The following is a 27,864-nucleotide window of genomic DNA, read 5'->3' on the forward strand; positions in this document are numbered from 1 at the left end:
TTCTACAGGTGGGTAGCGCCTAGCAAATGAAAAGTTCCCATTTAGGGGAAGAGTAGCTGCCAGCAGAGGCACAGAAACCACCCCCACCCACAGCTGCAGCACAAACGCGCGTACACGTACATCCCCTTCACTTCATTTAGACTGTCGCTTAGAGTGGATATACCGGGAATGGGATCTTCACCGAGAGCTAAGAAAAACTTTCAATTTTTCCGCGTTTATGCCCTTCAGAGACTCCTCTTTATCTTGCGGGAATAATTGGGAGCAAACAAAAACAAGACATTGTATTCCAATGTGAAGAATCGTAGTATAGGTGTGAGTGTAAGAAGTTTCCTGAAAAGAAATACGAATGGGATAAATTCTGTAAACAAGATTGCATAGCATAAAAGGAATTTTAATATTCGGAACCTTTCCCTAAATCAATTTTACAGATTTTCCAAATTAGCTTAAATAAATTCAAAATATTTTTTTTTAAAGCTAAACAAACAACCTTGCACTGAACAGCCGAACCTGAACTGTGCGTTAAAGTGTTGTTAATTTAGACAAAACATAATTATAGGGCCATAGTGATATTGTAGAAGCCGATTATTATTAAAAAGGGGTTGCGCTTGTGTATGGAGACAGGCGCGGACACCTGTGCGTATTCACCATGGCGAAGTGGTTTAAAGATTTCCCAACTAGTTTGAAGACTGGATCCGACCGCATCCGTTCTGCTTCGGAATCGGGAACTCAGTCCCGACCCAAACCGGTTCTGACTGTCGGTACTGGTTCGAAAGGGAGTCTGCGTAAAAATTCTGGAGCGGAAAACGGTGGCAGTGGTGGTGGTGGTGTTGGTTCGCTTCTTCACGGGAGAAATCGTAAAAATTCGGCCATCGAGCTGGGACGGAACCACTCCAGCACTGGCTCGATAAAAGACGGGAAGATATGGGAAATTCTGATCCCTGGGAAAAGTAAGAAACACACCAAAATGGAGGGGTTTGAAGACCATCGCACTCTGCGGACCACCAGTCTCGCTGACGCGTACATGAGCAGAATGATCAAGGTTAATGATCCAAAATCCAGTGCAGGAGGATCATCTCCAGACAGCGAGAGGGCCAAGTCGCCAATCAGAACAGAAACGGTAAGTTAAAGACTGAGGCAACACCACTAAACAAGCAATGAATAATCATAATCATAATTATATCATGTATTTTTTTATTTTTTTTATTTTTAAGAACACGTTTAAAGTCATCTCTGGACAAAAAGCAAACCTCATATACTCTTACAAATAAGTGTTTATATGTGTGTTATAACCATTTATGGTTCCACAAAGAACCTTGAACATTAATGGAACCTTTCAGTTTTACAAAATATTCTTTATACTGGTAAACAGACTTTTTAAAATGTTCTTCACTCTTTTAGATTAAAAATGGCTCTTTTAAGAACTGCTCACTGAAAAGTTCTTTGGGGCACCAAAAATTGTATGGCATCACTGTTCTTTAGCTAGTTTGGGGGTATTATGCACTTTCATGCTAGGCTACTGATGAACTGAAATAAGACCAGCTCAAACCAACTGGGACCAGCATCCCTTGCTGGTTTTAGTACGTGTTTTAGCAGGGATAAAGGAAGAATAGCCCTGATCTGAGTGATAAAGTAGGCCTCAGAGAGGATGTTCTTTTTAGTCCATGACATACTCCAATTTTCCCAGTCACCCTGTTGACTGTGAGAACCAAACAAATGTCTTTGTTTAGAAAATTGAGATCAGTATCTCTCTTCCAGTTCTTTGTTTAAGTAATATCTTCTCCCCTCCCTCAGCCCCCTCTTTTCTTATTCATATCTTTCTTTCCTCCCTCCTTGCTCTCTCTTTTTCTCACTATATGTTATTTTCATTGAACTGCTGTATTATAAGCAGACACAGTGGAGCTGAAAAGCAACAAACACAATGAAAACCCTTTCCTTGCCTCTCTTCCTGTCTCTTTTCCTAGTCATGCACACACTCTTCACTCTGTCTTTGTGGGAAACACACTTTTGTGCTCGTATACACACACACCCTTGCTCACAAATACGCAAAGAATACAATGCATACATAGCACAATAGCTCCATCCCATTCTTCCAGTCCCTGGTGAAGGCAGTGTTTGAAGAATTATGTCACTTGATACATAGACTGTATCCTCTCCCATTTACGGACATCCCCTCCAGCTACACTTTGAACATAATAGCACAGAAATCAGAATCCCATGAGGTCACACACACAAAAAATAAGGGTCCAGAGGGAGAATCAGAGAAAGAAAGGGGAAAGATGGGCTGGAGAATAAGCATAAGCTCTTCAGCTAAAGAAGCACTGATTCTTCATCTATGAGTTGTAACAAAGAATTCCACCCAATCAGATGTAATTTAACTCCAGGTCTTGACGAAATGGCCTTTTTTTTTTTTTTTTAGCTGGGTTTGCATTATTTCTGAAGTAGATGATTGTAGCACGTCCACTAGTGACACGTTGTATCATAGTATTTACAGAATATTGTAAGTTCCTGTAAACTTAAGTGCAATCATTAGCACTTTTTGCATTATATTGATTCATTTGCTATGTAATTCACAATGTTACATTGATATGTAAAGAAAGTAGGGTTGCCAGGTCTACATAACAAAACCACCCAATGGTACTCAAAACTAGACCAACTGGGTTGCAGGAGAAATTGACTATTAAAGTAATTTCCTGAGGGACATCACTTTAACCTGAAAAAACAAAACAAAAAAACAAACAAACAAACGTGGCAACTGTATAAACTTTACCCAGTAAACTTGGCAACACTGAAAGAAAGATAAGGATCAGAAAGAACAAATTAGTTTACACATTTTCCTTATTTTCTTTAAAACAAAAATAAAATAAATAAAATCAGGGTTACTGTGAGACATTTACAAATGGAATTGGGCAGATCCAAAACTTTAAAATATTAATAAATACTTATACTCACTGTTTCAATAGTATAGTCTCAATCAAGTTAACATTATTTTAGTGGGAAACATCGTTTACTAACCTTTTCTGTGTAGTAATATCCCATTTTAAAGTTCATTACCATGACAATGCAATGCTTAAACCCTAAAACAACCATACAAATGAAGAGAACAAATTTACAGCTCAAATAATACCTAGGTTTTAACAGAAGAATTAACACAAGTGTTTTCACAAATATTTTAAGCTTCACATTTCTCCAGCAATGGGCACAACTTACTTAAATTGTAAGGGCCACACTGTAATCTTGATTTCTGTTTTTTTTTTTTTTAAGAAATGAGGCATGAGTCAAAATAATTTTTTTGTTGCAATCAACATTATGCCACAAATGCTTTTGACTAAGCCGAACTTAATCTAAACTCTGAATATTTCTTTACTTTTGAAGGTGTATCTTTTTTTGTAGACATGAACAAAAATCATAGATATCCCTTCCTATTCTTCTTTTCCTCGGACTCGTAATAGATCATCCTGGAGGACTATGCTGACCCATTTGATGCTGAGAAAACGAGGGAACAGAGAGAGGCTGAAAGAGAAGGAGAGAATGATGGTTACATGGAACCATATGATGCCCAGCTCATTATTACAGGTACATCACCACTTCTTTACTTCTCTTTCTTATAATCGTTTATTCGTCTAAAGTATTTGTAGGTATAACAAGTAGATTTTCAGGCATTCGAAGGGTATGAAAAATCACGGCTCCCTCTCTCTCCCCTCTTTGGTGGTTTCCACGGTGACAGTGTTGTGCTGGGACAATGGGTGCAGTTTCCTCTTTCTGCTTCCTGTTTCCTGTCTGTGTTTCCTTTGCCCCATTCTATGGACAGGAAGTTGACCCCTGCCGTCCCCCTAGTATGCCTGGCTATGTGAGAAAGACCCCCCCAACACTCCTCACTCCCCCCAATCACTTCCCAGAACTCAGGAAGTGGCCAGCTAAGCCAGCCAATCACAGACTCGGCCTGACTTTCCCCTGGTATGACCATTGTTTTCTCACACAATGGGCCAGACACAAAGTGACAGCAAAGAAACAGTGAGTGAAGGGAGAACGATGGAGCTCCAGGCAATGCTTTGTTGACTCTGAACTTTAAATCTTAAGGAATGAATAGGTGCATGAGTACATGTAGTTTGAGATGAAAGTTAAATGCGCTAAACTGAAAGTGTTATATACTAATGTTTGAGAATAATATAAAATGCTATATTTGTGTCTTTTCCTTACAGAAAAAGTATTTTATATACTGTACTATATATAAGATAGGTTTGCATCATGTATTAAGGTTTAGTTTATCCCTTTTTCATATTTTAATGTGTACCTAAATTATTTATAGGTTAAAGACATTGAAATATTCAGTCTAAATGTAAAATCTAAACTAAACCAAATAGTTAGCCAACACACAAAGGCAAGTGATTACAGAAACTCATGAGATTAAGTTTTAACCGAAAAGTTGATGTAAATGTTTAAATGATAAAATGTTAACTTCACATTGCTGCTAGAAAAAAACAGCCCTAATGCAAGTGCCTCAAAATAGCCTTGATTTCATCTTGATTCCGTTTTGTTGTGGAAAATGAGTCCTGTTTTTTGTTCTGCTGCTTGTTGCGTGTGCTTACAAAGACTTGTGATTTATCTTGGTATTTGTTAGTATACTACAGATTTATCTTTGACTAATCATAATTTCCTGTAGTTTCTCACACTTGTAAGATGAGCTCAAAAAAAGTTGCTTCATAGAATAAACTTCTACCTAGCTGCTCTTTCACCAGTTATAGAGTGTTTTTTTAGGGATGTATATGTAGGGGAAAAAATCAGTTGGTGTGTGATGTGACTGACAACAGTGTCATTCGCTTTAAAATCTGTTCAGTGTCATTACTATTTCAGTTTTAACAATTATTGCAATATGTAACACATTGGATAGAAAAGGTGAGATACAGAGAGAGAAAGAGAGGGAACTCACTAATGTTGACACCTTGTTCTGCATATTTAGCGCATAAGCTATTTACTAAATGAAGCATATGGATATGCATATTAAGTAGTGATATCTAGGGACACATAAGGCCATCACTTTCAGTGAAACAGAGCAATTAATTCAGTCCCGTTTTACTTTACTCAGTGTTCCTGTGCCTTAGTGGTAGAGCATTGTGTTGGCAGAGCAAAAGGTTGTGGGTTCTGTTCCCAGGGAACACACATACTGATTTAAAAAAAATTTATAGCCTGAATGCACTGTAAGTCACTTTAGATAAAAGCGTCTGCCAAATGCATAAATGTAAATATAATGTTTAATGATAAAATTTGAAAAGTGGGCAGTGATTGGCTCCTCACATGCAAGGTCCATAACAGAATGTGTTATATCATTATGGTTTGTAGGTATGATAATATGTGGAAGCTTGATAAATGTGAGCCTAAAGGTTCAGTCACATTTACTTTTGTTCTGCAAATTTTTCACAAAATCTAGGCAATAGGAATCTACATGATTTGCAATTACACAAGGCTGAAATTTCTCCCCACGCAAATGCAAATTTGTACTGACCAAAAGAATTCTGCTTATTTTGAAAATAACTTCTATGTGATTTTTCCTTCATACGTCTCTACACTACTGGCAATTGAGATTTGATTTTGCTAATGTGACCACACTGTAATTACAGCCCAAGAACAAATAGTTTACTTGGGCAATGTTTCACAAATAACCTTTTATTAATGTTCCTATCCAGTGAAATCTTCTGGAAGGAGTTCTGATCCTGCATGCTAATTTGTGCCTTTACACAGAGATTCGCCGACGAGGCTCGAAGGACTTGCTGAAAGTGTGTGTGGTGTTGAATGGAGGAGAAAGCGAAGGCTCTGGACCCCCTCAGATCTATGATGTCCCATATGAGGAGGTTCTGGAGGGAATCCCCTTGACCCGACCTGAGTCTGACCCCAGACCACCGGCAGAGTATGAGCTGCCCTGGGAATGGAAGAAGGAGCAGATTATTAGAGCGCTGTCAGGTAACAATCCTCACATTCATATTAGAAGCAGCTTCTTTATTTAACATTACTGATGCATAGACACAGTTTAATGAGGAAAATTATTAAACAGTCATTTAGAAGTCAGTTCATGTTATTGAGGTACTTATAGTGTAGCAGTTGCTCAAAACATTTGGGATAGCAGGGTGGGGGTCATTATTACCAGATGCCATAATAAACACTGTGTTGGTTGATGTTTCTTTCATTATACAGCTCAGTTTGATGGAATAGACCGCATGTCGAAGGAAGAATCAGGTTCTCCTACTGTAAAACAGCAGACACTGAGACATAAGAGCTGGACCCCTAAAACCCTTCGACCGAATCCCCCATCCCCGACTTCCCCTTCATCTCCCAGCACCACCCCAGACACTGAGACACCAATTGTTGATCCCACCCTGCCTTTGGAGAAACAGAGGTGAGTATTTGTATATTAAAATGTGGTGATTTTTTCTGGATTACCTGAAACTCAAAGAATGAAATGATGAAAATAAAATTGTAATGAGAATATGTGTACAGAAATGTACAGTATATTAACTGCAATGACATGAAAAACACGATCACCTAGCTACTGTTTATATTAGCACTTACAATAGAGGCAAACTTAACAGTTTACATGTCAGGGACAATATCAAGAAGAATGTTATCACTTAATGTCATCACTTCTAATTGTTCTAATGAAAGTTTGCACTCTTAATGTATTTATTTTGTAATCTATATTTAAAAATGCTACTTTATGTATAACATTTGAAATAATTAATTATGTTTTTGAAATATTTCTGAAAAAACATGTGACACTGAAGACTGCAGTCCATTACAGAAAAAAATTAAATTTCAAAATATATTCAACTTGTAATAATAATTTACAACATTAGAGTTTTTTATTATATTTCTTATAAAATAAAAGCAGCCTTGGTGATCATAAGATAATTCTTTCAAAAACATTACCATTTTTCAATTATTCAAATTTTTGTGCACAAAATAAAACAAAATAAAAACATGATGGGTGCTGTCAATTTTACTATTAAGTTTATTATAAATTATTATTATTATTAAGGCTATTACATGCCTCAAAAAGTGAATGTAACTTAACTATATTAACAATATAGCACGGCTGCATATTGCAAAAAAGTGAACATTTTATCATACTTTTCTAACCCTCATGTCATTTCAAACACATGACTTTATTTCTTCTGTGAAACACAGATAAAATATAAAATATAGATATTTTTAAAAATGTTTTTGTCCATTCAGTGAAAGTCAGTGGGGTCATCAACAACACTGAACACCACTGACTTCACTTTATTAACAAAAACACTTAGACTTTTTTCCCAAATGTCTTCTGTTGTGTTCCACAGAAGAAAGAAGGTCATACAATGTCATTTGAATTTTGTGTTTCAGTTTAAAAATGTTGCTTTAACACTTAAAATGTGTATCCATTACACAGTTTGCCATCTTTCTCAGTGCCTCTTAATTCTCTTTTTATACATTCTGTACCTTCTCTTATCATATTACATAATCAAACTGTGTAGAAATAAGAATCTCCTGCCCCTTTCTGCCCTCTCTGTCTCTCTCCTCAGTTGGTATCATGGCAGTGTGAGTCGTCAGGAGGCAGAGGCTCAGCTGCAGCACTGTAGGGAAGCCAGCTTCCTGGTGCGAGACAGCGAATCAGCTACCAGCAAATACTCCATCGCCCTCAAGTAAGTGGATGCTTGTGTATCTCTGAAATCAAGAGAACAAGAAATGAGTTAGCAGTCCTGAAAAGCTGACGTAGATGATATAAGATCCCTCTCTCGACAGGACGAGTCAAGGGTGTGTGCACATCATCGTAGCGCAGACTAAAGACTGTGGCTACACACTGGAAAAGAGCAGCTGTGTGTTCCCAAGCATCCCAGAAGTGGTGCACCACTACTGCACCCAGCGCCTTCCTTTCACCGGGGCAGAACACATGACCCTGCAGCACCCCGTGCCACGCACACACTAAAAACACACACAAACACATGCTGAACTTATACATATTCACAGCGGTCTCGGGTGCAAAGATGTGAATGTACAATACCATGGAGCCTGCCAATCAAATGCCAGCAAAGCACAGCTTAAAACTCCTTGTCTTACTGTATGTATGTAGATGTGCGCATGGAAAGGAATAAGTGAACAAGTGGAACTTGTGTTTTAGCTCATTTGAAAACAGGGTTTTCCTCAAATACGACACTAGAAAGGAGGAAATTTATTTCAAAGAAACTGTAGTTTAAGCGCAACAGTTTACGCAATGCGTATCTGTTGCACACTTGTGTTTTGTTATTTCCTCATCCCTTGTTTGAGTGGGTTGGGACTGTGGCCTCATAAATTCATTCCCAATCATTTTTTTACTGATCTAATTTTGTGCCTGAAGGAGTGACTCACATCTTGACTCTTCCTGCTGGCAGCAGCGGTAAACTGCAGCAGTATCACTCCATTGTGTTACTTTCCCTGAAGAGAAACAGTTTACTCCCTTCAACATTGCGTTTAAGTGGCCCGAATCTGCACAGTTGATATTTTTAGGATCCTAAGTGTAGATTTTAGTTTTGAATTGTAGCTGAATTCTCATATTATTTTTACTTCTGAGAAAAAAAAAAAAAAAAAAACACTTCGCCACACATTGGCAGTTCGGTTAGATCATTAGTTTGGATCAATACAGCAAATTGAAGCTAGCTCCTTCATCAGATAAATGAGTCATTGCCGTTGATTGGCTAATGTTCTTGTCTGTATGTGATAAAACTTTCTATTGATTGGTTTGAGTTTGGATGTTGAATGGATTTACTGACCATGCAGTCATACTCGGATTCATGGCGTACCGAATGTGGCATCACTGTCTTTGTGATGGGAAGTTATGTTTAAATGTATGTTGTTGTTTTTTTAAAGGTAACAGGTTCCATTTTAATCTTAAAGGATGCTAAATTTGATTCTTGTTTAATCTATATGAGAGAAATGTGATGGGGAAAATGCATGTTCACTGAAGATTTTGCCTTTGTACAATGTAAGACTGTGCAAAGCCTGAAATAAAGCAAATTTGTTACATTTCTCAGTGTCTTTCACATTCACACATAATGCTTTCTCTCTCTCTCTCTCTCTCTCTATATATATATATACATATTACTCACTTTATTTTTATGCAGAAATGTCTCTCGATAACCAAGGTTCAAGTTTATTGTAAGCCCAAGGGGTAATTTTTGATGCAGCATAAAATCTGTAAACAACACACAACATCATACTGAAAACAATCCATAAACAATACTAACAACACTTTCACATGTTTAAGAGTCTAACAGCAGTAGGAATAAAAGAAAATCCCCACCGGTTACTCTTAAGTTTAGGCATACAATAACATGACCCAGAAGGAAGCATTTTAAACTCATGAAACAGCGGATGAGTATGATCTACAAGAATAGTTTTGGCTTTCTGTAAGACAAACCGCTCAAAATTTATTTGATAACCCAGTCTGCTTAAAACCAATAATCTTACTTCCTTGGTTAACAATGCCATTCAATGAGTTCCGATGCTTCACGTTTAGATTAGCATACCAACAACACATAGAGAAACAAAGTACAGATTCAATATAAGATCTGTAATACATGGCCATAAGAGTCCTGCTAATATTAAAAGTAGAAAGCCTCCGAAGACAGTACAACCGTTGCTGGCCTTTTTTGCATTTTTTTTTTTTTTCATGAAAATCAAAACGCAGTTTGTTGTCAATAATAAGCCCAAGATACTTATAAGTACTAGCCCATTCCACCATTTGACTTTTAACTATAGTTGCCTGAGTTGATGATGAATGACTAGATCTAACGTCAATAGCCATATGTCTTGTCTTCTTTATATTGACATTCAAAAAGGAACTATCACACCATGTTATAAAATCATTCACTACTGGACCATGACAGTTCTCAGCCTTCCTCAGGAGACTGACAATAACGGTGTCATCCACAAATTTTAAAATGAGCCTGTCTGTGAGTTTACTTACACAGTCATTAGTGTACGAAATGTAAAGCAGGGGTGAGAGAACACATCCCTGTGGAGAACCTGTAGATGTTATAAGGGCATCTGAAAATGTGCTATTTACACCCTCTGCCTTCTTTCACTTAGAAAAATCTAATAACCACCCCACTATCTTATAATCTAATTTAAACTCTGAAATTAATTTCTTTATTAAAACATTGGGGATGATCTACAAAATCTACAAAAAGAAGTCTAATATGGGTTTTTGGTCCCTTCAGATGTTTCATAATCATATTTAACAGGATGGATGAAATCAACTCAACAAATCAACATATTAGAATGATTTCTGAAAGATCATGTGACACTGAAGACTGGATTAATGGCAGCATTACATCATATGATTGAATTACATTTTATAATATTAAAATAGAGAACTGTTATTTAAAATTGATTTAATTACTGTTTTACTGTTTCTTTTTTTTGGTAAATAAATGTGATATTTGTAAGCATAAGAGACTTACTAACCTCAAACTTTGAACAGTAGTGTGCATCATTGTTGCAAGGATCTTATGATATTACACACTAAACATTTATTAAACATTGCCAAGGCATCTCAAATTCAAGGGAAAAAAACACATAAATTATAAATAATAATATTAAATAAATAAAATAATAGGACTAATGCATAAGTAAAATAGCAAATGGAATATGTTTTAAGAGCTGAACTGACAGAGCATAGTGCTAGCCATGCCTTTTCCCAGCGATCCCCCATACTAAAATATAAACCTGGAATGCACTGTATGTCAGCTCTGAGAAAAACATCTCCCATTTGAACAGTTGTAAATGTATGTATGTACTCATCTGATCAGATTGAGCACGGTAATATATTGTCTTTGTGTATGTATGAATATCTTTTCGCAATTTCCTAATTGTTGACTGAGACCATAGAATTCCCTATTCCTTCACATTGCATTTAGAACTAACAGGAAAAACCTAATCAGTCAAATCCAGGGCTAAATAATGTTCTTTGTGACAGCTGAAGTCAGTCAGTGTGTCAAAATCACGTAAGTTAGAGAAAGCTGCCAGCAGCAAATGGCAGGAGACAGAGAGGGAAGGAGAGAGGGAGGGGTAAAGGGGAGGGAGGGGTGACATAAGCACTCAGGGGTCCCAGTCTGTAAATAATTCAGCAAGAGACTCCAAGCACTTGGAGCACTGAAGTTTCCCTGTCTGCTCAACTCTGCAGAGATAGAGAGAGGGAGGCAGAAAGTAGTATACGAGAGAGAGAGAGAGAGAGAGTACAAAGATGCACACAGATTATGAAATCAGAAGGAAAGACAGAGAACAACGAAGGGAAAGAGTGGAAGGCTGTAAGGGAAACAGTAGAGGGAGATATGGAGGAGAGTGCGGAAGTTTAAGAGAATGACAAAAATATCAGCAGGAAAGACTATTTAGAGGTGGTGAATGATGGTGAAAAAAGAGAATGGTAAGCAGGTAAAAATGTATGTGGTTCAATATAGATGAAAATATGTTTTTGTTCTCTCAAAATATCTATCTATCTATCTATCTATCTATCTATCTATCTATCTATCTATCTATCTATCTATCTATCTATCTATCTATCTATCTATCTATCTATAGCTATATATATATATATATATATATATATATATAGTATTACATATGTTATTAAATATATTATCTAAATCTATCATATATAAATTTTGTTGCATCTACTAGTGTGTGTATCTCTGTCCTGTAATGTCATTGTGTAATACAATGAAAATGTATTAATTCAAACTATAGTTTCTCCTAGCCAGATCAGTATAGTCTCAAATATAGGCTATTTTATATTCATATTATCATACCAGCATCATTTTTATTACATAATTACAACTGAACGGCAGAGTTGGTACAGACGTATCCACATTGCTATGATCAGAGCTTTAAGGTCTTTCTTAAGGGCTGCTTTCTCACTGCTGTCATTTGTGTGGTGTGTTTTTTTCATTATTGAGAGGAATGTGCACAGCACATATTAACATATTCATAATTACGTCCCTCTCAGCATTGTGGACGTTGATATGTATGTCACTACAAAGGTATTTCCAACTTCTTTTTACTTCTAAGCAAAGAATGAAAAAGAACTTCACCATGAGAATTTTGGGGTACCAAATCATGTTCAGTCTCTTGTACTGTACATTATGCATGGGCGAGGACATGAGCAATAAGTTGCTGACATACAGCCCATTTAAATATACATTACATAAATATGCAAAAACATCATATGGTAAGGTCAAACACGGTGGAGGATGCTTTTTGCCCTGATGTTGATGTTGACAAATATATTATTATATAAAGATCTTTTTCACAGTTGCTTCCTATGATCTCTCCATTTACAACATTTTCCCAATACTTTGTAGTAAATCAGAATATGGAAGACATATGCCAAGAAGCTTGAGATATCCTCAGCTCTATGTGACTCACTGCTCATAAAGAGCATTTCTGTACACTATGGTGTGAATAGGACATGAATACCTACGTAATAGTCAACCAGTGAGTCACCAGTGACCAAGCTTTTGCTTTCCTGCACATTAATTCCACCTCCCTGCTCTCTCTTTCATCTCTTTCTCTCCATTAATCCATTCTCTCTTCTCTTCCCCTTTCTTGTAAAGTTTCCACATCCTTCTGTCCATCCTCCTCCTCCCACTAGTGTCTTCAGGGATCTAAAGCCCAGGTCATCTGTAGGGATCCCCCAGGAGAAAATGCAAAAATAGACATTTTGGCCAAAGGGTGTAAGTGAATGTGTAATGGAAGACAGAGAGAGCCATAAACATTGTGAGTGCCATGAGCTGCAGAGAGAGTGAACTAGGAGATGGGGAGAGCTTGGGAGACCCCATCATCTCCCTGGAAGCAACGGTTATTTCTGGAACGCTGATCACTGAGTTTTGACAGACGACAACTACTGAACCACTGGTTGAAAGGCCAGAAGTTACTGACACGCAGACAAGAGCGGTTGTGATGTGGGGACAGGACTCAGTCATACGGTGATGTTACCGATGCTGACTGATGGAGAGACGATACTCATCTCCTTGAAAAACTCACATCCAGTCACCCGCTCCCCTGGGGCAAAACAAATGAAGCATTAGTCTCCATACAGAGCGAACTTCACTTCCAGCTGTTGGAGTAGTGTGATGCTGTCTAGAAACAGCTGAATGGTTGACAGCAAAATGTGTATGTGATGTGTGAAGGTAAAGAGCAGTTCTACATGATTATGAGGGACAAAAAAATCACATGCTAAATGTTGATTATCACTGTAATAACAGACTTTATGTAGGCTACATATCCAATACAACTTTAGGGCTGTTTTATAAATCAGTAGATTTTTATTATTATTATTAATATTTTGCACTAAGAAAAAGTATTTTTTAAGAACTGTTTACTAAACAAAAAACAAAACTCTCATTCAAATACTGAACAGATTCATCACACATTCTTGAATATTCAAGGTCAGTTAAAATAATCACCGCTACAGTGCTTGCAGTGTATTTTGGGAGTGCAGGTCCAGATTTCTATTAAGTTCCTGTTATATCTAGACAAAAAGTTTGTTTCTGTGCTTATATAGTACACAGTAAGGACGATTTGTGCAATGAAAAGAACTGTCTGTGAAACAGAATTCTGTGATTGCTTGCAATTGATGGAAGTAGATCTACAGCTGAATGAGTTACACCTTTCAAGGTTTTTTTTTTTTTTCTGAAAAATGTAATAGTTATCTCAAATATTCTAATTACTTTTGAAGTCATAGTTCCTAGACAGATAAACTGTTTTAAAAAATTTTTTTTACAGAATCTGCAGTCACTGAAAAGCCTCTTAATTCTGAGAGGCACTGCGAGTCTTCAGGTGGACCAAATGACCTTGTAAAGGAAATGGAAAGTGTCCTGTGAAAAAACACATTCTATGTAACCGGATGTAGAGAAGGGGAATCTGAGGTATGCCTGCCTCCCCCGCCCCCCTCCCCTTCGCTGTTTCTGTCATCTCGTCGCATCTCCTCTCATCTCCTCTCGCGCACCGCGAGTTGTCCTTCGTCTACCTGGCTGCTAATAAAACTGTTCCATTTCCATCGCTGGGGAAAACCACGCGTTCAGCGACCTACAATCGCTGACGTAACGATGCCAGGTACCGAATAACGTCGAGAAGAAAGAACATATATATTTAACCCTCGCGCGCGTCCACCTCGACAAAGTCACGCTACGATACGCACGACCAAACGCGCGCACGGGAGAGCAGTTCACGCGCGGCAGATGCTTCCACGTCCTCGCTGAGATGATGGCTCTGTGGACGCTCTTCTGCATCCTCACCATTGTGAAAAGTAAGTTATCTGGTCAAAGCAGGGGAAACGTTAGGCTGAGGCTTTTATTCGCGAAAAAGTCATAGACTACGTAATGCAAGTTGCTGCGCGAGCACTGTCATGTAGGCTATGTATATGATATTGTCATAGATGTATGGAAGCAAACCGTAGCTCTTTTGGAGATGGAGCGATGCTTGGCGGTGGACTATGAATCTATACAATCACCCTGGTTATATAATAATATTTCATGTGTGACCTGATTGTTAAAGGATATATTTTATCCATATGTTCCTGTAAATTGCGCACAGCGCGTGCTGTAGCGCATTAATATAGAATCACGGCGGCGGCATGTTGGCTTTTTCTCATTGTGCGCAGAAATGCTGAGCAGCGGTTATGGCACTATAAGCCTGAATGATAATACACATCATTATTGCAATGAGCCGCAACCGCCACAACTGCTAAGATGTGATTTTTAGAGTCTCTCTGGGGTCGCCTCTTTACGGAGATAACATTTAATTTGTGTTTATCACTCAGCATTGCCTCGCAGAAATGGTTTGGATGGTTGCAAAGCTTGTGTTAAATTGTCATGTTCACAAGGCGAGGTTGCAGAACTGGCTTGAAGTGTGCGTGTGGAAAGCAGAAGGCATGGGTCTTTAACCCCCTGTTGCATGCATTATTAAATGACCACGGAAAAAGAAAGTTGAATGTTTTCTCTTCACGTCAAAACAAGAATGCAATGGTTCCAACCCAGATGTGACTCATCTGTCATCATGAATTAAGGGTTGTATTCTAAAGTGATTTATGAAAATTACCATTTGTTGATCATTTGTAGATGAGAAATTTGGCATTACATCAATTGCTCAACAGTGGATCCTCTACAGTGAATGGGTGCCATCAAAATGAGTCGAAACAGCTGATAAAAACATCACAATAATCCAGTCCATCAGTCAAGGTCTTGCAAAGTGAAAACATGTATTTGTGTAAGAACATTAGAATATGTTGTAAGAATAATTATTGTAATTTGCTGTAAAAAGTTACCTGAGGATCTTCTGTTGGTGTAATCTAATATAGTCTAATGTTTCATTTAAAACAAGATCATTAGATCTTACTACAGTTTAAAACATTTCGTTGATGTTATGGTTACTTATGTAGAACTTGAGAAAATTGTAGCGCTCTAAACAGGAAAAAAATCGGTCCTTGTACTGCAGGTGTGTAGAGCCAGGATACTTGAAAATGAACAAGAGGGTGGCTAACTTCACACTGATCCAATTAAGACTGGAAAAGTCTACAAAAACATATTTTTTTATTGTATAAATTGCATAGTCCAAAAGTTGCAAAGTGCATGTGAATTAAAAACAGATGGACACAAGCAAGCAAGCAAACATTTCAGCACATTGCTATCTTCAGTGCTCACTTAAACAACATTCACACTTTTTAAGTAAGTCAGCAATTAAAAACAGTCAGCTGAATTCAATTATCTCAGGTAAACCTCAGTTATCACAAACAGAATTCCAGTTAAGTTTGATCATTCACATATACTGTATATAGCAGAATGTTATAAGTATACAACTTCAAAGAATGACCAAACATTACAAATACGACAAACACAGCAGAAGAGAAATAAGATAAATCAGTAACAACAATACATTTTTTTACAATAAACAAGAGAGTTCTAGTCCTCATTCATACCCTCAGGAAATAAAGATTTAAGTTCAAAGATCCAGAAAGCCTTCCTTTGCAACAGCTTCTTATCTCTTTTATGAGGTGGAATCCTCTGTATGATGTAACCGTTGCAATTTTCCTGTTGGAAACACACTGATTGAACAAGAATTATAATTGAACAAGCTTAGCATGAGAGAAAAAAATAAATAAATATGTTTGCACACATACACACACATTGCAGGCTGGTGGAAATCGGCTTAGGTCCTCCTTTCTAAGTGTCAGACCCCAGAAGGCTAATTCAGTTAATTAACTCTGACTTCAAGCAAATGAGTAAAAGAACGAATGACCGTCAGATGTGTGGTGAAAGGGTTTGTTAGGGTCAAAAAAGAGGAGGGACCTCACTCACACACCATCCCACATCCTTCAAGCCCATAGCCCTCTTTTCTTCTTGGTACAGTATAAGCATTTTCAGATTCTCTTCATAAGGATATATATAGTATTAGTGTATTAGATTCACTATACCGTTAATGTAGTTACCCACCCAATCATGTTAGACAACCATTAACTGAAGAGGACTAAAAATGTTGTTATGGTGATGAACAGACATGCATCCAGTGTTGTGAGGGTTATGTAATACACACATAAGGAGTATAGCAGTGGCCTGTTCTCTCATTAAGTGACATCTAGTCAGAAGCACTGACCTGTATTACATGTTTAGCTTTAATTCAGCTAAAACCCAACACTCTTTACTTTTGAGTTCATGTTTTGAGAAATAATATTTTAGATTATGTTAGTTCAACTGAAGTCAAACATTGCAGATGGAATTTAAAAGGGAAAGTTCAACCAAAAAAATGTAAATTATGATGATGATAAAAAAGATGAGTCTTTGAATTTGAATGACATCAGATGAATACAATCAGAGTTTATATGATAAATGTCTTTATAACGGCAGTGAATGGGGTAAAAATGTCAAAGCCCATAAATGCACATCCTTCAATCATAAAAGTGCTCCACACTTCTTTTCCACTGCGTGGTACAACTCGGCACGGCACGGCTTAGTACGGTATGGCATGGCTCGGCTCGGCTTGGCTCGGCATGGTTTGCATTTCCACTGCAGTTTAGTATCACTTTAGAGTGGATGGGATTATTCATATGTCATTATAGTTGCACCCCCTCTACTGCCGCAACTCCTAAAAAAAAAAACATTTTCATTCTGCGTTGCTCCATCAAGCTCTCGCTGGTTCCGCTCTTCTGCTATCAACGAGAGGAAAGTCTGAACTTCCGCAACAGACATCAGAGCTTTTTAGTTGAAAATGAAAAAATGGTGTGCTTGTTCAAAACAACTGCGTTCGATCCTTTGCTGGCTGTGCTGATTTAAATCTAGTGGTTCTTTTGTGTTTGTGTTCTGTGTTGTGTGACGCAGGTAGTGACGATTCTATCTGGCCAATCCATTATCAGCAGAGTTTACACGTCATGTTTTGGTAACGGTATGGCTCACTTGGAACCTCAACAGAGGTGGTACTAAAAAAAGTACCAGGTACCAGACACTGTACCCAGTGGAAAACCCCCCAAAAGTGAACCGTACTGTGGCGTACCATGCAGTGGACTGTACTGTACACCTAGGGTGTCATATATATAGTCATATACACCTTGAATGGCTTGAGGGTGAGTAAATCACGGGCTCATTTATGCCTACTTACAAGATTGTCTTCTGAAGAGAAACAATGTTTATATTTGAATAAAAACCTAAAGTAAATCTATTGACCAAATAAAGCGACTGTGACTCTTCAGAAAACTTGGATTAAACTGCTCAATTCATATGGATTTCTTTTCTAAATGCATTTTGAAATGTTTTGATGCATCAAAGTTTGGTGCAGTGGATTTTAAATTGAGGGACAAAAATGTCTCTGTCTTTTTTTTTTTAAGATCAGACCTGGCAAGAAGCCAGTGGGAGAGAGATAATTGGGCAGAGTTTGGTAAAGGTCCTCCAGTCAGCATTTGAACTCAGAATGCCCGTAATGCAGTGGCTCAGGTTTAATTAAAAATATCTTCATTTGTGTCGATGAATGAAAAAAAGAATAGACGTTTTATGTGTTAGGAACAACAGCAGGGTGAGTAGATGTTCATTCATCATCAGAATTTACATTTTTTGGTGAACTATCCCTTAATAGCACTACTTCCAACGCATTTGACATAATAATGTAATCCGTTCGAGTCAGGAATATTAAATAAAAGGTAGGTAGGTAGGTAGGTAGATAGATAGATAGATAGATAGATAGATACAGTGCTGTACAGGCGTATATTAGTAGTATAGGAAGGCACAGTATTCATAGGCACCCACCCAGCCAAAATATATGGAGAATCAATATTCAATTCCTCTCACCTCGTCCATTCTGCCCACACATTAACTGTAATTAATGTCAGCAAGTCAGTCCTGGCTCTGCTTTGCTGAACGTCTTTCTGCTCGGCCTCCCTTTATCAAAGAGGAGCAGATTTGGCAGTGATTTGGACTAAATACAGCTTCGGCCTTGAGGGAGCTGTAAACACAGACAAAACCTGTTGTGGAGTGACTTATGGCCCACCTTTATCTACCGGCTGATCGATGGTGGAGAAACAGAAGGTCAAGCCCTCTCCACCTCCTGCATTATAGCTCTGCTACAAACTCACACCCAGGAAACAGACTTTACAACATACCGCTACATAAGCCAAAGATGAGATGGATGGATGGATGGATGTTTTCAAACAGAGCACACTGACTGGCAGCGGACAGTGGAACAGGAGGCAGACTTTGACATGGAATAGTCAGGCAAGAATCAGTGGACAGCGTTCGGTGTGTTTCTTCAAGAACGAGACAGATCTCAAAGCTGCAGGCTTGCATACTAATCAAATTACATGTATGCAAACTTGCCCATGCGTGTATCACCATCTTTCCCATTTGCACACACGCATAAAGAGAAGTGCATTTTGAGGGGTCAATAAATAGCAGTGAGTGTAGGTGCGGATGGGAGGTTCACCTCGTGGTCTATTTTTAGCATTTATTATTCACACCTCAGCACACACACTCCTCTTCACAGAGTCTGTCTCTCTCCCTTACTTTCGGTGAAACATACTGACTCTCAAAGGACTTTGAAGGACGTTCTGGCATCTTCTTTCAGTACATAAACCAATCACAAACCCCACCTTACCTCTCAGTGTTTACACAAATGAAACTTCTCCATCTAGTTTAAATGAACTGTTCACTCAAAAATTTAGGTTCTGTCATCATTTACTCACCCTCATGTCGTTCCAAACCTGTATGGCTTATTTTCTTATGTGGAACACAATAAGGAGATTATTTTCCATCCAATTACCACACAATGAATATGTAGCTTTAAAGCTACAAAAATGAGCACAAAGGTTTGTGAAGATGATCCATACACTTGTGCTCTGTTTGAATCCATACAATACCTGTGGTTCAGAAATAGATCAAATTAAAATCATTTCATGATAATATTCTGAGAGCTGTTAACCCAAGAATTGACAGAGTCATCTAGAGATAGATCAGAGAGGGTTTGAGAATTGAATCAACCGATTAGTTGAAAATATATTACTCAGAAGAACAATTCGTTCACCAAACATCACTTCTTTCATGAACACCAGTAGGAGTGCTAGGAAGAAGACTTGGAATAAATGCATTGTAAGCTACATGGACTACTTTTATGCTACTTTTGTTGTGAAATTTGCATAATTTTTGAAGCTGTGCATATCCTATTCATTGTAATTGCATGTAAAAGTATCACATATCAAGTATATCACATATCTTAATGATAACTTGTCTTTTATAAATCTACAATACCATTCAAAAATTTGGTGTCAGTTTCTTTCTTTTTTTTTGGTTTAAAGAAATGTATACTTGCTGCATACTTTATGTTCAGATAAGAATCCAGCAAGGTTGCGTAAAACTGATTAACTGTGTTAATGAACTTTATGTTCAGATAAGAATGCTCAGAAAAGCATTGTGGTTGCCACATCATGGTTAGCACAACTGTCTTCTAATATAAAATAATATATTAATAATATAAAATGTTTCTTGAATATCAATCTATCTATGTAACACTACAGAATGGAGTAATGACTGGTGAAAATCCAGCTTTTGCCATCACAGCAATAAATGATATACAATCAAAAATATACAATCAAAATTATGTTCATTTTATTATTATTATTATTATTATAAAAATATTACACAATTTGACTGTTTCTACTGTGTTTTTGAGCTAATGAATGCAGAAACAATACAAAAATCTTACTGGCCTCAAACATTAGAACCGTAGTGTACATTCAACACACAGACCCTATTTTTTTCCCCCCTGATGTTCTCTTTTCTCTCTCTCTCACTTTTTTTCTCTCTCTCTCTCTCTCTCTCTCTCTCTTTGCTGTTTCATGTAGATTGTGGCTTATATGTGCATATAACATGCTTACATTGCACTCTTGTCATCTGATCTGTAGGTCATGTGTGCTGGCTCAACACTTTAACCCATCTAGATAAGGCAGATGTGACACTCTGGTCTGCTCTCATATCTCTGATCCACAGACCATGTCTACAGCCAACAAATGATACTGAGCTTTTCCAAGTTCACACAGATATCCAACCAGCATGTTTCACATGCTAATCTTCTACAGTGGTTGGAATATCTGTCAAAAAAGCTTTTCATGCCATGGTCCCCTTAAACACAGAGAAAGACAGAGAGATGCATTTTTAAGATGGCTGCATGACAATGATTATGGTAGCATATTAATGTATTTACATACAAACAGTATTACACACTTTCATTGCAAAGCCATGAAAATAACCATGGACATGCATATATATCATACTTGTATAGTATACAGTACTATATGTTATATTTAGCTTCTTTAGTTTTCAGTTGACATTAATGCAATATAGTATTTTTGTTTAACACTTTTATATGATTAAGAAAAAAAACATGAATTGCCATATGTGTTATGTGAGGTAAAAAGCACAGAACTATGATTCAGCAAAGCCCTTATGAATATTAATATCTCGTTACCTTATTTATTCTGGGTTGACCTTTTGTTCATTATATTCTGTCATCAGGCGAAACACATGGCCAGATAATTTGTAGAGAAAGATGGACTATGATGTTCTTGAGATGTCAAGAGTTTTCCTGGGGGACAGAAAGACAAAACAAGCAAGTAATGTGGAGAGAAAAAGAGGTTTTATAACCTTTGGAGGCTTTTACTAACAGTGGTGCTTTATCATTTATTTTACAAGGACAACTTAAAAACAGCTATAGATTAATACATTTTTGAAAGAAGTTAATAGAATCAAATAAACATAAATATATATTTTTTTTATGTGATCAACACGTTTTAATAATGAATGCATTCATTACTTGAAATATTTCAACAACACTCAAGGACAACAGGGACTCAATGGTCATGAGTATTCATTTCTGATGAGCTACTGATTTGTTTAATCCACATGTGCACATGTGTTGCCAAGCCAATGTTCATATCAGATGATAGCAAACAAGCTCAGACAAGCCATTACAAATCACCCAGACATAAACCTGCCAACACAAGCTGGAACAATTGTAAACACTCAATTTTCAGATTTTTTTGTGTCTATGGAGCATATAGTGATGGTAAAGAACAAAGTCAGATCCAGAAACAGCACACAATGTATAAAGGGAAGCATAACAATAAAAACTATTTCAGAGTATATCGATCCTTTTACATCACATTTAAAGAGGACACTTTGTATTCAAAGCTGAATAAGAGTGTTGTTGAATTGCTTAAAGGCGTAAAATGCTTCAGCCTTTAGAATATAGTGATGAGCACAAATGCTGTGATTACAATGTTTCATGCATCATACAGCAATGCAGATGTGGTTTTATTGCACAGAATGAAAAAATAAAAAGTTTACGTATGTAACGATTCTTATGACATAAAATGAAATTCTGAAATAACAATATGATTTTAGCAATTTCTAATTCTGCTGGTAAACAGAAAAAGTGGCATCAAAACCATATTTTGAGAGTTAGAATTTGGGGACATATTGTCAGGCAGGATTATCCTGTAAAGGAGACAATGTCAGCCGACTCCCCTCGTGTCCTTGTGGAATGGATGCGGTATGTGTGATGCAATGCGATGTGCGGTAACACAATAGCTTTCTGTGGCCAGCAATTTGTTTGGCCTGTCTTTGGAAGCTTTCACCGTTATGAGTGTGCTTTAGATGCTCAGATCAATACCATCAGCTCTAAGCATCTGTCTAAAACACATCGTCCTATTCCCCCTGAATCCACTTCTCTATTTCTTCTTCTCTGAATGCATTTACTGCATAAATGCAGCAAATAAATATAGCACAATATGTATATAATAGTCAGAATGTAGAGACTTATTTTGTGCAGGGGATATTTAGGGCTATCAACTGTTCACAGCTGAATGTATTGTATGAATGTGCCACAGGCATTTGAGATTTTTTGTATGTTGGCAATGCGCTTTAGGGAACGCGCCCAGCGTGCCCGACTCTGAATATCGTGTGAAATCAGACCAATGGAAGAGCGTGACGTCACCGACGGAGTGATGTAAGCGACCAGGAAGCTATAAAAGCACGTGCCACGCAGCTGGCGTCGGCTTCGCGTCTTTCAGCAAGCGCTCTGTGTGAGAATGTCAAACTGTTTGTCTGTGAGTCTTATTTACTGTTGTCTGTCCAGTTTAAGAGCTCCTAGACATGCCAAAGAGCAAGGCGAAAGTCAAACACACTGATGGCGATTCCAAATCGTGCTATAGGTTGTGTGTTCCTCCCTGCCCGAGATATATAACGGGTGGGGATACACACAGCCTTTGCGTGGTTTGCCTGGGTTCGAAGCACGCTGAGTCGGCTCTCGAGGGGGCCCACACTGCTCGCACTGTGAGCGTATGTCGGTGTGGCTGCTTCGTTCCCGGAGGGCCCTCTTCGAGGAGGGGGCCTTCGCCAGCGTTCCCCACGGTGCTGGTCCCGATTCTGCTGAGGCAGAACGGCGGCTGCATTTGTGGGGTTTGCAAGTGGATCTGGTGGAGGGAATGGAGACGGGCCAGTCCCTATCTCCTTCCACTTCTGCCAGATCCGGCACCCAATCCCTAGAGTCGGAAGCACGCTCAGCGGTTCCTTCCACTCAGGGAGAGGGGTCGATGCTCCGCCTGTCTTCCTCCGAGGAGGCTGACGTGGAGTCGATCGACAGGGATTCGCCACCCCACTCGCCGCAGTATGAGGAGCTCTTGGAGGTGGTTACTCACGCGGTGGCCAAATTAAACATCGATTGGCCCGCTGAGAAAACAGCTGAACCGCAGAGAAGCAAGCTTGATGAACGCTTCCTGCGCGCGAGTCAGCCACCTCCCAGCTGGGGCCTGCCATTATTTCCTGACCTGCATGAAGAGATCGCCAGGTCGTGGAAGCGTCCATTCTCGGCCCGTCTCTACATCCCCTCGTCAGACTACTATGGGAATGTAGTGGGGATGGGAGAGTGTTAGATCAAGTCCCACGATATATCAGAGCTAAGAAGGACCGCTGATCTCTCCCTCCGCGCCACCAAGGAGACCGCTCGAGTGATTGGGCGGTCCATGGCAGCTATGGTGGCCGCGGAGAGGCACTTATGGTTTACCCTGTCTGATATGAAAGAGCGGGATAGGGTCTGCCTCATGGACGCCCCGATCCAGCCGACTGGCCTGTTCGGCGACACAGTCAATTCTGTCGTCGACAGGTTTCAGGAGGCCCGCAAACAAGTGGTGGCGTTCTATAAGTTCATCCCTCATCGCTCCCTTGGGGCATCTGGGTGGGAGATGCCCCAGCCGCACCCTAGCTCCTCGTACCGCGAGGCCCAAAAGCAGAGCTTCGCCTCTCGTGCTCCTCCGCGTCGGGAACGAGAGTCTCGACGACGCCCTCGGCCGAGGACTTCCCAGCCCAAACAAGATCTTAGGGCAGTTATCAAAGCTAAGAAGTCCTCGGCCAAGAAACCCTGATGCCAAGAGCCCAGGGTTTCAGAGGGCAGCCTCTGCTGGGGTAGAGCGGTACACACCGCAGTACACGGTGCCCGTCTCACCTCAGCGCCCTCTGGGGGCCGGTCTGCCAACCCTGCCAGTGTTCCAGGGAGCAGCAGGTCCCAGCGAGCATCGCTCTCAGTATCTTCCGCCCGTGCGCGTAGCGGGGCTGAGACGCTCGCCGCCCCTGCGGGGGCCTCTTACACCAGAGATCAGTCTCGAGAGACTGATTTCCTTAGTAGATTATTTAGCAGCGTGGAAACTACTGCCAAATGTATCTCGATGGGTCCTGCACATAGTAGAAAAAGGCTACCGCATTCAGTTTGGCTCCTTGCCGCCAGTATTCAACGGGGTCGTTCAGACAATAGTCGGCCTCAGGCAGGGTCTGGTTATGGAACAGGAAGTGAAAACCCTATTAGAGAAGGAGGCCATCGAGGTGGTCCCTCCTCAGGACAGGGAGTCCGGATTTTACAGCCGGTATTTCATAGTTCCAAAGAAAGATGGGGGGCTGTGTCCGATTATAGACTTGAGGGTCTTAAATTGTTCAGTTATGAGACTAAAATTCAGAATTCTCACAATCAAGCATGTTGTAGCGCAGATCAGGTCCAAGGACTGGTTTGTCACAATAGATCTCAAAGACGCATATTTTCACATATCCATCCTTCCACAACACAGGACGTTTCTGAGGTTCGCTTTCGGGGGCGAAGCTTACCAATATCGAGTACTTCCCTTTGGCCTTGCACTCTCACCCCGCACGTTCACAAAATGTGTAGACGCGGCTCTGGTCCCCCTGCGCATGCAGGGCATCCGCGTTCTCAACTATATCGACGATTGGTTGATCTTAGCTCAGTCAGAGCAGGTTGCGGTTCGGCATCGAGATGTCGTCCTCGCACATATGGGGGAGCTGGGTTTGAGACTGAATGCCAAGAAGAGTGTGCTTTCTCAGGTTCAGAGAACCACCTATCTAGGCGTAGTATGGGATTCGACGCGATGCAGGCACGATTGTCCCCTGCTCGTATCTAGTCGATCCGCATCTCAGTCGAGAGAGTCAAAGAAGGCCAGTCACTCACTGTCAAACAATTTCAGAGATTGTTAGGTCTGATGGCAGCTGCGTCGCACTATCAAGGTCACGTGGCGCTGCCTCCGTGCCTTAGACATGTGGAAGAAACCTTTGTTCTAGAAACAGGGCCCGGTGCTGGGAGCTCCTTGTCACCGTGTAACACTAGCAACGGACGCATCCCTCACCGGCTGGGGTGCAGTCATGAGTGGCCACCCTGCCCGTGGTCTGTGGAGCGATCACCATCTAACATGGCATATCAATTGTCTAGAAATGCTAGCAGTTTTTCATGCACTGAAGCACTTCCTCCCAGACCTAAGGGGTCACCATGTGTTGGTGCGCACGGACAACACATCGGTGGTCTCTTATATCAACCACCAGGGAGGTCTGCGTTCGCGCCCTTTGTACAAGCTGGCGCACCAGATCCTTGTGTAGTCCCAGAGCAAACTCCTCTCATTAAGAGCAGTATATATTCCTGGGAAACAAAATATGGGAGCAGACATACTGTCGAGGCAGGGGCCGAGGCCCGGGCAATGGAGACTTCACCCAGAAGTAGTGAAGCAGATATGGAGAGTATTTGGCAGGGCTCAAGTAGACCTATTTGCATCTCAAGAGACGTCACAATGCCCCCTTTGGTTCTCTCTAGTTCATCCAGCTCCTCTGGGACTGGACGCTATGGTACAGACCTGGCCGAGGCTTCATCTGTACGCATTTCCCCCTATTAATCTGCTCCCGGGAGTTCTGGCGAGAGTGCACCAGGACGGGGTCCGTCTGTTGTTAGTAGCCCCGTTCTGTCCAGGCCAAGTGTGGTTCTCAGATCTAGTCTCGCTCCTCGACGGCTCTCCGTGGGAGATACCAATCAGGACAGACCTACTCTCGCAGGCACAGGGTACGATAATTCACCCTCGCCCGGAGTTGTGGAAGCTGTGGGTGTGGCCCCTGAGGGGGCACAACTGTTAGCAGCCGGTCTCTCAACCAAGGTTGTTGAGACCCTTCTCCAATCCAGAGCTCCCTCAACGAGGAAACTGTACGCCCTGAGGTGGAAACTCTTCACCTCATGGTGCAGAGACTGCCAGTTAGACTGGAGTTTCTACAAGCTAGGCTCTCTGCAGAGTTGACCCACTCAACGTTGAAGGTCTACGTGGCGGCTATTGCGGCCTACCACGCCCTTCTCGATGGCCAGTCTTTGGGAAGACACCCCCTAGTTACACGTTTCCTCCGCGGTGCGCTGAGGTTGAAACCTCCAGTACGGTCCCGTATTCCCCCGTGGGACTTGGTTGTGGTGTTAGAAGCAATGTGCAAACCCCCATTTGAACCTATTCAAGATATCTCAGACAGACATCTCACACTTAAAACCTCCTCCTGTTGGCTATCACCTCTCTGCGGAGAGTAGGAGACCTTCAGGCCCTCTCTGTGGCCCCTACTTATCTTGAGTTTGCACCAGGCATGACTAAAGCGCTCAAATACCCTCGAGCGGGACATGTTCCTAAGGTTCCCTCTGTTACACCACAACCTGTAGTGCTGCAGGCCTTCTGTCCTCCTCCCTTTCGGGAGCCCGACCAGGCGAAGCTAAATTGTATGTGTCCAGTTCGAGCGCTGGACGCATACGTCCACAGAGCTGCCCTGTGGAGAAAGACCGATCAATTGCTTGTATGCTACGGTCCCCCCAAGAGGGGTTCTCCTGCTTCTAAGCAGACTATTAGTCACTGAATAGTCGAGGCTATCAACGCTTCCTATGAGTCCTCTGGTCGTCCCCTGCTGTCGGGAGCCAAGGCTCACTCTACTCGGGGTATGGCGGCCTCCAAGGCCTTCTTAGCAGGTGTATCCATGCTGGACATCTGCAATGCTGTGGGATGGTCCACGCCCTCCACGTTTGTTAAATTCTATGGCCTAGACATGCCAGTCACTCCAGGCGCTTCAGTCCTCCTGACCTAAGCTGTGCTCTTCTAATACACACTAGGCAGCCCTGCCGGTGCTTGCTGGTACTCGAAGCTGACGCCAGCTGCGTGGCACGTGCTTTTATAGCTTCCTGGTCGCTTACGTCACTCCGCCGGTGACGTCATGCTCTTCCATTGGTCTGATTTCACACGATATTCAGAGTCGCGCACGCTGGGCGCGTTCCCTAAAGCGCATTGACTCAGCGTCTCGTTCCCTCGAGGAACTAGGGTTACATACGTAACCTAGATATGTTTTTTTTTTCCTGTCAAAAAAAAAAAAAAAAACTGGTAGAAAGCTGTTAACCAAACCATTTTGGCTCCCATTTAGTGTCATTGTGACTTATTTCTTGAAAGAAAACATAACTGAAAAGTTATCTTTTTATTTTGTGAAGAATTTAAAAGAAAGGTCCTGTTTGATACCTGTAATATTTTTTATATGAAAAAGCTGAACAGAGCAGCTGGTTACTCGCGTGCTATGTTTGGTGCGGAGAGAGAGAGAGAGAGAGAGAGAGAGAGAGAGAGAGCCGCGTATCACGGACAGCGACACTGAACTGAGCTCTCTTCTGCGAAGTTCTACTCGAAGTCCCTCCTGCACCTGAATAAACAAATACAAATCGCAGTTTGAACAAACAAAAAGATATGAAAGAGCCCAATTCAGTACTCGCGCGGTGTTCTGGTGTTCAGGGTGCACGCAGAGAAAGGCGTCTCAAAACACTTGAACACCGAATTTACTTATTTTTGCTCTTGTGCCGACAAATACATACAAAATGTGTCAAAATATCCACCTTGGAAATTATGTTCGAAAAAACTGTCAGTTATTTCTTAAATGAAAGTAAACAGTTGAGGAAATAAATGGGATGTGTATTATATTGGATGTGTTCATCGTCTCTTAAAGTGAC

At 40.4% G+C, this 27,864-nt stretch overlaps 2 protein-coding genes across 2 annotated transcripts in view; both read left to right on the plus strand.

Annotated features, from left to right (window-relative positions):
- The first annotated feature begins 99 nt into the window (after positions 1-99).
- On the plus strand, positions 100-9,027 carry LOC127975225 (SH2 domain-containing adapter protein E-like). Its single transcript, XM_052579101.1, has 6 exons — positions 100-1,117; positions 3,450-3,573; positions 5,737-5,955; positions 6,187-6,388; positions 7,551-7,670; positions 7,771-9,027. Exons 1-6 carry the CDS (start codon positions 647-649, stop codon positions 7,952-7,954), a joined length of 1,320 nt encoding a protein of 439 aa, XP_052435061.1. The 5' UTR covers positions 100-646; the 3' UTR covers positions 7,955-9,027.
- Positions 9,028-13,958: 4,931 nt separating this feature from the next.
- LOC127974329 (neuronal acetylcholine receptor subunit beta-2) overlaps positions 13,959-27,864 on the plus strand; it is a 33,157-nt gene continuing 19,251 nt past the window's right edge. Inside the window, exon 1 of the mRNA XM_052577511.1 lies at positions 13,959-14,308. Coding sequence (XP_052433471.1) covers positions 14,263-14,308 — 46 coding nt within the window. The 5' untranslated portion in view covers positions 13,959-14,262. The remainder of the gene's footprint in view (positions 14,309-27,864) is intronic.

The sequence above is a fragment of the Carassius gibelio genome, chromosome B16 (assembly GCF_023724105.1).
Source record: "Carassius gibelio isolate Cgi1373 ecotype wild population from Czech Republic chromosome B16, carGib1.2-hapl.c, whole genome shotgun sequence".
Taxonomy (NCBI): Eukaryota; Metazoa; Chordata; class Actinopteri; order Cypriniformes; family Cyprinidae; genus Carassius; species Carassius gibelio.